At 36.1% G+C, this 11,906-nt stretch overlaps 1 protein-coding gene across 2 annotated transcripts; it reads right to left on the reverse strand.

The window, feature by feature from the left end:
* Positions 1–5,236: 5,236 nt before the first annotated feature.
* Positions 5,237–11,614, reverse strand: lap3 (leucine aminopeptidase 3). 2 transcript variants are annotated; one of them, XM_056256865.1, is made up of 13 exons: positions 11,440–11,614; positions 11,218–11,333; positions 11,051–11,105; positions 10,845–10,950; positions 9,643–9,802; positions 9,327–9,488; positions 8,311–8,469; positions 8,103–8,227; positions 7,926–8,014; positions 7,037–7,139; positions 6,864–6,943; positions 6,609–6,721; positions 5,237–5,681 (listed from the first exon to the last, which is right to left on the reverse strand). In XM_056256865.1, exons 1-13 carry the CDS (start codon positions 11,527–11,529, stop codon positions 5,495–5,497), a joined length of 1,545 nt encoding a protein of 514 aa, XP_056112840.1. In that variant the 5' UTR covers positions 11,530–11,614; the 3' UTR covers positions 5,237–5,494. The 2 variants fall into 2 exon arrangements, with proteins under 2 accessions (XP_056112840.1, XP_056112839.1); XM_056256864.1 differs by having other exon boundaries at positions 9,327–9,491; positions 11,440–11,611.
* Positions 11,615–11,906: the final 292 nt, after the last annotated feature.

An 11,906-nucleotide genomic window follows, 5' to 3' on the forward strand; every position in this document is an offset into this window, starting at 1 on the left:
CTGGTTGCAGAGTCACTGCACGACGGTGACACAGCAAATTCAACATGAACTAGACCAGGGGAGCCTTTTTTGTATTTTAGTATATTTATTTTTGGGGGGCACTATAGTGACATAAATTGCTAAGCTTTTAATTAAAAGGTAAACGAAACCATGTGGTAGGGTCAGTATGTTTTAATGAGTAGTTTTTGTTCTGAGTTACTGGGTGGATTTGAGACTCTGACCGTTAGAATGTTAATCTGTTTAAAACCAATCACACTCCTGCCTGAAGAGGGGGGATACAATCACACACTTTCTCCCACACACACACTCATTAACATGAAGCTCGAAAACATACACACAATAGGTCATTTGCAGGCCCAAAACATACATACACTACCCCCTCAACCCAAAACAAATACACACCCAGAGGAAACATTTATTTGTGCTTTAAAGCTCAACCTCTATAAAGCTTTCATTTTCATTTACACATACCATTCAAACATGAGGTTGGTAAAATGTTTGAATGTTTCTGAAAGAAGTTCTAACCAAAAAAATACAGTACGAACAGTAATATTCTAATATGCGGATTTGGTGCTCAAGAAACATTTGTTATTCTGATCACAGTTGAAAAAGGCTTGTGTTGCTTAATATTTATGTGGAAACTGTGATACTTTTTTTTTTCATGAATCTTTGATGAACAAGGTTCACATGAACTGCATTGATTAACAATATAAATGTATTTGTGGTCCGTTTTGATAAACTAATGCATCCTTGCTGAATAAAAGTATTCATTTCTTTAAAAAGAACTAGTGTCTACTTTGATGTTTCCCCTAAAATTCCTTAGCAGAAATGAAAATGAAATGAGACATCTGTAAAATTATTAGAATTTGGCTTCGGAAGGATTTGATGAGAAATGTTCACACTGAATTCTCTAACTTTTAATTGCAGAAATTTGTATCTTGGTCTAACTGAGCAAGTTTATGACATCTTGCTAGGGTATTGTTCTCCAGCGACAAATCTAAAATGCAGGAGACATTAGCAAAATTCTGAAACATTGCTGTTTAGAAAAAACAATTTAGATACTTGGATGAATACATAAATTTGAGATTTTTTTGGGATAAATATTGTCTGCTGAATGAATAAACGTAACTGATTTTTCAGTCCTCATCATTGTGCAGTTCTCAAATATAAATTATTAAAACACAAATTAGAAAATTTGCCAATGATTTATGATGTGGATATCAGCACTACGTTTACCACAAACGTTCCCACTTTAACAAAAGACACAAAGTGGTAAAAAGGATATTTTGACTGTATGAGGGTGACCTTGTCCTCTGGCTGCACTTCTGAACAACTCTTATCAAAGCTGTTCCCTCTTTGTCTCAGCCTCACAAAAAGCTCATACATATAACTTCATTCATCTGAGACGCGAGCATTACAGTAAGTCTTAATTCTAAGACAAAAAAACTCACCTATAAAGATTCATCCCCATCTACAAACTAAGATTCACAGCTCTATGACAATGAATTTCGATTTTGTCCACCAGACCTATTATGCAATTACACAGTTAACTTTTTATGTCATTCACAGCTATTGGCTATATTAAACAGAATATACAACAGTTAGTTTTTGGTTCTTGAATTTGATTGGCCAAGCACGAGCACTACTGGGAATTTAATTGTTGGATCACTCCGTTTGTATGTTTGTCCATTCCAGAGACTTCTCAAGTGTTCATATGACACCCCAAAAGCAAATAACTAATTTAGACATTCAAACTTTTTACATAGTGACATTATTTTCATGACAATTTAGCAAATTCCCATTCCCATTAATAAAAATAATCCAATATTTTTTTTCATTAAAGTCCCCATGAAATCAAAATGTATTTTTTTTTTTTTTGCTTTTAGAATAAATGTTAGCCTTACTGTTATCTATAAGCTAGTGTGCTCCAAAACAATGGCAAAAATCGCATTTAGAAGATATAAGCATTCGAAACTTACAGACTCTCTTTTCTGCCAATAAGGATCAATGATTTTGATGATATCACTCTGCACTTCTTCTCATCAGATTTCCTGTCCAATCAAATTCTCTCTAGAATCTGAAGCGTGAAATACCCCGCCCCCTACATTATAAATAGACGCTGATGCTGCAGCAGAAATCAGTTATTTATTTACAGTTTAGCAATAAATGATAGAAATTTGTGCATTGAGAATGAATCAATCATGCAAGGGATTCGTTCAAAACAGTGATTTATTCTGTGATTTATTGCCCAGTGACACATGGTATCTTTATTCAAAGTCAAAGTCAAAGCATTGAATGATTTGGAACTATTTTAAGTGGAATAAATTAAACTTATTAATAAATTAAGGTTACTTTTTAGACACAGACTTGCAGATTACATTACGTCTATTTTACTACAATTTTACTTTGTAAGATTACTTTTTAGACAGTACTGTTGATCTACAAGTTGACTTTTTAGACATTACTACCGATTATGTAACATCTACAAGTTTACTTGCAAGTTTACTTTTTAGACATTACTGGCGATACCTTACATATACAAGTATACATTTTAGACATTACTACAGATTAAGTTACATCTACAAGTTTACTTTTTAGACATTACTACCGATTACGTTACATCTACAAGTTTACTTTTTAGACATTACTACCGATTACGTTACATCTAAGTACTCACATCTACTTTTTATATACAGTATTGGCGATTAAGTTAATGACAATAACAATGCAATTGAAAATATTTCCAAATGAAGCTAAAGCAACCGTTGCATTTCACAGAGAATCAAGTTGTTTAATTCCTGAATGAATCACAGTTTTGAACAAAAACTTGCATTAACATTCGACAATACTGTGTCTAAAAAGTAAATGAATGTTTTAGACACAGTATTGCGGATTATGTTACGTCTATTTTAGTCTACCAACAAAAATAGTTCCAAATTAAGATAAAGCAACCATGGCGAGTCAAGCTGAGCAATAAAAATGTCATGTTTAATTCCTGAAACAATCAGTTTCCCTTGCGTGATCAATTAAATTACTCAGTCACAATGCACAAAAATACAATCACTTATCACTACTGCAGTAAAGATGGCTCTAGAATGCACAAGCACAGACTTGGGTGAAATATCAGCAATAGTATGTCTAAAAAGTGTGTGTAAAGTGGATATTTGGGCTTTGCGTGAGTAGAGGGATTGTGGGATGAAAGCATGGCGCGCGTGCTTAAACCTCTGCACTGTTAGAACAATCGTTCTCCTCTCCATCTCGACCCGCTTTTCAGATTACCAGTTTATTGCACAAATTCCACATCAGCTTACAGCACAACGTCCGATTTAGCGTCTTCAAAACACACTGCCGTTTAACCTAGTAATAAAGCAGAATTACTACTGACAAATCCTAACCAAAGACCTAAAAGAAAAAGGTTTTAATTTCAAGAATAAAAACACCATTTTACATTTATTTGTGATGCACTTTTATCTTTGAGGATGTGATCAAATTAGTTTTAGTTAGTTCTGAAAACGTCTTTGAGCAACCATGTCCCCAGAGGATAGTTAGAATGTTCCTCAAGTTAGAAACACACACAAAGGCATGGTGTGAGAGGGTTTCATTCCAGTAAATTGTCCTGTTTTGTGTGTAAATGAGTGCGCAGGCCCAGCTGACACAACACTCAACTTTCTGAGATAACAATTCACTTTCACAAAGCCATCTAGTGGTGTAAAGGGCTACTCACTTTTCATACTTTTCATTCAAAGTTATTGAGTTGAATCACAATGAATAGTCTTTGTATAATGTTTTTTTCCCCCTCAGACATTACCTCTGCATAGGGCACATACAGTTACCTTAAAACATGGTTAGGGAATATACTAATAAGCACCATTTAAAGATATCCAAACATTTAAACTCTTTAAATCTGACTTACTTTTTTTTACAAGAAGATATTTTGAGAAATGTCTCGTGTTTTTTATAATCCATATAATGGAACATAATGGAAGTCAACGGTGACCAAAACTGTTCGGTTACCAACAACATTCTTCAAAATATTGTATGTTCCGCAGCAGAAACTCATAGAGGTTTGGAACAACATGAGTAAATAATGACAGAATTTTCTTTTTTGATGAACTATCATTTCAAGTTCCTTTCAACATTAATATGGCAATATAAGGTGCCAAATGAAGTTAAACTCCCCCTGTAGTCAATAATTTGATCAAACTAATCTTTGATCACCAAAATGGCATATTTAAAAAAATAATTCCAGTGAAAAAAAATGAGTCATGCCTTCAAATAGCTTGAATGTAACTACACCCTTGCTTCATTTAGTATACAAGGAACCATGAATATGCAAATGAGCCCCGTCTCCACTCACTCATACAGGCTTGTCTACAAGTCGATGTATCAGAATGGTAATGCATTTTATGTATCGCTCTCTGCAACCTCGGACACATAACGTTAATTAATATGATTAGCTTTTGGCTTGACTACGTTATCAAACAGCTAATAATGTGTTGCTAATGTTTCACATAAGATTTCCCGTTCGCTATATCAGAGTCAGACAGCTGCCTTCTAAAAAATCAGCATCCCTACAAAAGCTTTGAACATCATAGAGAGTCAGTGGAGAAAGGCATATAGGTCATCATAACATCGTAATATTATTTTTATCTGAACAGAAAATTATACCAAGATAGCTAGCTTCTTATCTCTTGAGACTCCCCTGCTTCGCGGCAGTAAATGATATGCTAAAGTCCGGCCCGCCCATACCTTGATGTGATTGGTTACAAGGTAATTTGTTACATAAGAAACTTCCAACCGTGTTTTAGACACTGCAGTTTTAATGAGAAAATACTCAGCAATGGTGAGTAAATGACTTGTGAATTTGCACATGGTTTGTCTTAAAGCATATTAAAAACACCACATTTACATGAACTACATTAAAAACTTGATTTTCACCACAGGGAGTCTTTAAGTATAAATGAAAGATATATTTTTCATTTCTTTAGATAATTCAACTTGTTTTTTTAAGACAAAAATAATCTGGACAGCCCATCCTGACTCAATGCCAACACACTTTCCACTGCGACATTCACTCTTCATTGCCACATGACTTTATTGACCTTGTATTTTGTGCATTTATACATAGCATAATACTAGTACCACGTAATCTTATTACACAACTATGGAAATCTGAAAAGTTCCCTGAACCTTGTGCCACTTCTTAATACAATACCGTTTTAAAAGGCAGTCCACCAACAATTTGATTTGTTGCTAGTTACAGTGTAACTAGACTTTAGCTACAGCATGGCAGCTTTCAGCAGTGCTTGTCAGCAGTTTCCATTAAATATTATTTTCTGTTCATGGCACTAAAAGTTCCTTCTTTCCCTGTGTCGATCACTTGTTGGTAAGTGTTTGCTAATTTCAGCAGCAAAAGTATTTATAACCGCAGGTTATCGTTCTGAACACTAATCATGATAAATATACTTTTGCGGCAGTCCGGTCAAAGTTCACGCTACGGTTCAGAGGCCAAACCAGCAGCAAACTCCACCAAAGTACGTGTAGGTCTTCCAGACATTCCTTTTCTCAGGTATGGGACTTCATCCTTATTGCTCATGACCCCGGCAATGTCGAGATGAGCCCAATGATCAGCTGTCACAAACTCTCTCAGAAAGGCTGCAGCGGTGCAGGCGCCACCTGAACTGTGAGGTCACAGACCAGTTCAGTGTCATGGCAACCAAAAACAAGCACGGTAAACATTACAGATAACAAATACAGTGCTTATCATAAACTTGGGGTCGGGTAAGATTTTATGTTTTTAAAAGAAATCTCTTATGCCTACCGAGGTTGCATTTATTTGATCGAAAATACAGTAAATAAAGTGATATCGTGAAATGTTATACAATTTTAATGTATATATAGATGTATTTAAAAAATACATCATTACTCCAGTCTTCGATGTAACATGATCCTTCAGAAATCATTCTAATATGCTGATTTGCTGCTCAAGAAAATATTTTATGTTATTATAACAGTTGAAAATGGTTGTGCTACATATTTTTGTGGAACCCATGATTTTTCAGGATTCTTTGAAGTTCAAAAGAAGAGTAATTATTTGAAATATATATATATATATTTTTCAAGTCTCTTTTGATCAATTTAATGCATCCTTGCTGAATAAAACTATTAATTTCTTAACGCATGTAATAACGAAAATAATTTAATGGGTAAATGTAATGTAGACATTTTCCTATTGAAACAGGAAGTTGGGTCGGGACAAATCGAAGAGCTTCAGTGCATCCAAAAGCATATATGGTCGGAGTATGTACTGCATTAGATAAGAATTTCTCAACCATTATAAATTAATTATATGCGCTATAAAGTATGTATGTGTAATATGAATACAATATGGACATGCTTTATTTACCATGTTGGTAAACATTTGGATGTTAGGGCTTTTTTTTTTTTTATTATCCAAAACCTTTAGTTCGCATTACACCCCAGTAAAACCATGATCTGCTACTTGCTATTGCTAGTCGATGGCCGGTGGAATTAGAGGGAGGGAACATATGAAAAAGATTGAAACCATGTGAATTAGCATTAATGAGTGTGCATGAGTGCATATGTACCGGCTGTATTTTCCAACGTTATTCAGATCTGCCAGGGCACTGTCTGTTATTTGTCTGGTGTAGTGCTGAAACAGTGGCATCCTCCACACCCTGTCACCAGTAACAATGCTTGCCTGGGAGGACACACAGATCACATTATAATATGAACACTCAGCTCACCCAAAGCCTTACAAACTGAAAGAAATTATGGCAGTGATTATTGAAGTGCAATTCAAATCATTTTGACAATCACATTCGAGTGACGTCGCTCATTACCTTATGCAGCCGCTCCCACAGCCAATCAGAGTTGGTAAAGACTCCTGTAGCAGCAGAACCTAAGGCCACGTCCATAGCACCTGCCAGAGGAACAAAGACAGAGAGAAATCCATAATACGATTACATGTGTACTTGAAAAAGCACAAATGTGAATACAGTGTGCATGTCTGTACCTGTAAGTGTAGCCGCATTGATGATTGCTCTGGGATTGAAACTATGAGCATAACACAGAGCATCAGCCAAAATCAGTCTGCCCTCTGCATCGGTGTTGTCAACCTACCAAAGAAATACATTTCTTGCTCAGCATTTCTTTGGACATTTGAGCAGAAACACCATCTAATGTAGGACAGTTAGGCTATTTGTTACAGATAAAGTTTAGCAGAAATGCTCTTTGATGGCATTTCATTTTATAAAGTTAATAAACTAAAAAAAAAAAAGAAAATTTACAGTAAATATTTAGGCAAAGTATGCCAAGATTATTGCTATTTGATATAAACATTTGTTTTCGACACAATAAGTGTCCACTACTTAAATAAAATCTTAACGACCCCAAAATGTTATTCAGCAAGGATGCATTAAATTGAACAAAAGTGACCATAAACACTTGACTTACAATGTTACAACAAATACATATTTAAAAAATAGTTATTTTGAATTTGCTATTCATTGAAATATATAGCATGATTTTTCTACAAACTCTGTTTTTAACATCGATAATACAATAAAATAAATCTTTTAGATTGATTTCTGAAGGACCATTTCAATTTAGCTATGCTATCACAGGAATAAATTACATTTAAAATAAATTAAAATGGAAAACAGCCGTTTTAAACTGTAATAATATTTCACAGTATTGATGTTCAGCTGTATTTTTGATCAAATAAATGCAGCCTTGGTGAGCATTGGAGACTTCTTTCAAAAAACTTTAATTTAATTCTTTCTTAATTTTATCATAAACTCAAAATTGTATTTTTGTTCAAAGCATATTTTAGCTTCATTTGATTGAAATAATACAACATTTAGCAGACACACTGTTGAAGTGTATGTGTGAGTGAAGAATACCTGAATGGTTTTGCCATTTTTGGCACGGACAACATCACCAGGTTTGTTTGCTTTTCCACTAGGCATGTTTTCACAGAGTGGTGCCAAACCTGAAACAGGGAAGGTGAGATTAGTTTGTGTATGAACAGTTATGAAAAAGCAGATGCTAAAGCACAGTGTCTCGTGCAGTGGACAGACCGATAATATTGATCGGAAGATTCAGAGCGGCTGCAGTCACAATAGCAGAACACACAGTGGCTGCTCCACCCATATCTGCTCTCATGGCATCCATGCCTGACGAGGGCTTCAGAGAGATTCCACCACTGGAAATGTATGGACACACAAGTTGTGTGGGTGTTTAGACAGATGCAATTGATGTTTTCAGGTTCTGTCCAGGTGCAGTTACCTGTCAAAGGTGATTCCTTTTCCCACCAGCACAAGAGGAGGCTTTGCAGAGTCTAAAGTGCCTTTGTAATGCAGCTCGAGAAAGATGGGGGGCTCCTCTGAGCCTTTAGACACACTGAGAAAAGCCCCCATATGCTCACTCTCAATCCAAGACTGAGGCCTTAAAAAGTGAGAGAAATATATACAGCAAAGTGATGTGTTAAGTCAAGTCAAGTTACTTTCATTTATATAGCGCTTTTAACAACATATTGTTTCAAAGCAGCTTTACAGTGATAATAGGAAATTAAAGTAACAGAGATTGATTTGACTTTACAGCAGCTCTAGAATAATGTTATTGTCCAGCTAAAGTTAGTTTTGATTGATTCACTTCCATTGCAAAGATCATTAGTTATTAACTTAGGGGCCGCTTACACGACACCATTCTAACAGAAAACCCTTAATGCGCTCTGGCCCGCTCACCTGCAAAATAACAGTGCCTGGTGGCACGGGAATGCAAACCTTGAAATAGGTTCCAAGGTGCAAGCGTTGAAAATTTTTGAAAAACGTTATCATCTCTACGTTACCGTTGACGGTGTGCACATGCGTATTACGTGTTTAGTCTATAGGTATGTGCGTTTCAATATATGTGTGTGTGTGTGTGTAGGCGTGTTGTTTTTCTTTACAAATTGACCTCAACAACTTATTGTCTGGCCTTAAAAATTCATAAAAACTTATTTTTTTGTCGCTTCCACGTATCCATGTGAACTGGAATCAATTAATGTCATTATTAATGACATATATTTCACAAATAATAGAATCATCAGTAATGAATAGGGTGATTGACTTTAAAGAGGACCTATTATGCTTCTTCATGTACAACTTTCTTTAGTGTGTCATGTTGCTGTTTGAGTATGAAAAAGGTCTGCAAAGTTACAAAAGCACAAACTCCACTCCAAAGGGAGATATTCTGTATATACAAAAATAAAAAACTTAGTAAAAGGGCAAACTAGGTCCCCTTAAATGACCATGTACATCTACCTCTTGTGGACAGTGACTCTATGAGCAAAAGGTGACAGTTTCTGCTCTATAGTGTTTGCGAACACTGTGGGTGTGATGTGATTGGCTGGAGCTTCCATCAGCTGTCTGGCCAGGTTCTGCCCGTCCCCATACAGAACACCTTTCTTCCATGCTGAATCCACACTGCTAAGGAACAAGACAGAAATGAACTTACGAGAAAGAAGATAAAGTGTCAGATTTCTTAGTATGAGTGTAAGGTGCGCTCTGTGTGAGGCTTTATTACAAATCATGCAATAAATTTCCTAAGAAACTGAATACATGAATCTATTTAGTATACCTCCCATGTGGTTGGGTCGTGACACGGACCTTCTTCTTGGTCTTCAGCTCATCATACTCAAAAAGCCCGAGCACAGCGCCCTCTGCAGCTGACTGTCCGTCTCCACAAGTGTCCACCTCGACATGAGCTACCTCCAGATCCTGAAGCTGCCTGCAGCCCACTGTACAAACACAGGCAGACATTAGGAACATTTTTAAATAGTGCATTTAAAACCATGTTCTCACTTTACAACACATGTATTGTAAAGATCTGAACACAAAAAAACATGTCGTGATCACAATAATAAGAAATTATAATTTTGTAAGAAACTTAAGCCTATTTGGGAACATTTAAATATATGCATTGTGAATTTTTTCCATGACAATTAAAGGGTTAGTTCACCCAAAAATGAAAATTCTGTCAGTAATTACTCACCCTCATGTTGTTCCAACCCCGTATGACCTTCGTTCATCTTCGGAACACGAATTAAGATATTTTTGATGAAATCTGAGAGCTGGATCACTCCTCCATAGGCTTCTTCAGGGATTGAACTTGCCGGCCTCGAAAAGTTATGAAAGACATCGTTAAAATAGTCCAAGTGACTACAGTGGCTCAATCTTAAGTTTATCAAGCGACGAGAATACTTTTTGTGCGCAATAAAAAACAAAAATATTTATTACACAAAGAGACATTTAGATTGAGCCACTGTAGTCACTTGGACTATTTTAACGATGTCTTTCATAACTTTTCGAGGCCGGCAAGTTCAATCCCTGAAGAAGCCTATGGAGGAGTGATCCAGCTCTCAGATTTCATCAAAAATATCTTAATTCGTGTTCCGAAGATGAACGAAGGTCTTACGGGGTTGGAACAACATGAGGGTGAGTGATTACTGACAGAATTTTCATTTTTGGGTGAACTAACCCTTTAACCTCACTGTATCCAAACATTTTACAATTGATTGCTTCTTGTAATTCCAATTTCCTGAAGTATTAAAGGCAGTACAACAAATACTACCAAGATGTACCATTTAATTGTATAATACGTATTTATGCATTAGATTTCAGTAACTAAAAATACGATTTTTTGGGGGCAAAAATGGAGAACAAAATGAGCAATCTTCAAAACTCATTCTTAATTTTCATAAAGCCAAAATAATTTTTTCAAGTTATTTTGGGAGGAAATATTACTGAGACCACTCACACAAACACATCAATGGCACTTACCAGACACAGCTGCACGAATGCTTTCCTTACAGTTGTCCCAGTTTTCGTTTCCACACACACCTGTGCCGCTTTTACCCAGGCCAACTACAACTACACTAGGGAAGTCCTTTAAAAGAAAAGGACTTGTGTAAGAATTGACTGATATATTAATCTTGACATTACGCATCTGAAAAGGTAACCAAAAACATGTAGAAGTGAGTTCACACCTGATGTAAACCATAGAAAATCCGACTCTTCCCTTTCTTAAGAGGAGGTCCAGATCTACAGAGCAGAGAGGGGGGAATGAGTGGGCATGTGAAATAATGGATCGTGCAGAAAAGCGAATGGACGGTCACGGTACAGTAGGAATGCAAAGATCAAGTGAATGACTTACACCGACAGCATTTCTGACAGTTTTCCTGAGACGGTCCTGTCAAAAGCCGCTGCAGCCTCCGTGAAATGTACCCCGTCATTGTCTGACTGTTTCTCATACACGCCTAAAACTAAGCCCTGAATAAACCCATTCACACACAACAATAAAAACAAAACAAATCGCTTGTTAGTGACCTCCATACACAAAGAGACATTTAGCTGACAAGCCAATTATGAAACTTACTTTTCTTGAGCTGGAAGTAGAGTCCGAAAACAGTCTACAGTTGTGTTTTCGGATTGCAGTAAGTAACACCCTTCTGAATGGTATCAACATCGTGTCTAAATGGATAAAAACTGATTAAACCGTGATTCAAGCATAGGATTCAAGAGGTAATTTAGAAAGATTTACACGTGACTTTGGAAGGTTGAGAATCGCGCATAGTCGCAGCTAATGACGTCAACAAAAGACGACGTTTTATTCCAAAAATATAAGTCCTATTGCCCCTAAACTAAAGGGACTGCACTATGGAAGCTTGTTGTCGCCACTAAATTAAAAAAAAGGTTTTTTATCGCAATTGCGAGTTTACATCTCGCAAATCTGACTCTCTTCTTTTCAGACCTGTGAGATATAAACTCTCAATTCTGAGAAAAAAATGGTTTCCCTCAGAATTGCGAGATATAAACTCCAAATTGAGGGAGGAAAGGCAGAAT

The sequence above is a fragment of the Rhinichthys klamathensis genome, unplaced genomic scaffold (genome assembly GCF_029890125.1).
Source record: "Rhinichthys klamathensis goyatoka isolate OS25496 unplaced genomic scaffold, OSU_Roscu_1.1 h1tg000133l_1, whole genome shotgun sequence".
NCBI classification, from domain to species: Eukaryota; Metazoa; Chordata; class Actinopteri; order Cypriniformes; family Leuciscidae; genus Rhinichthys; species Rhinichthys klamathensis.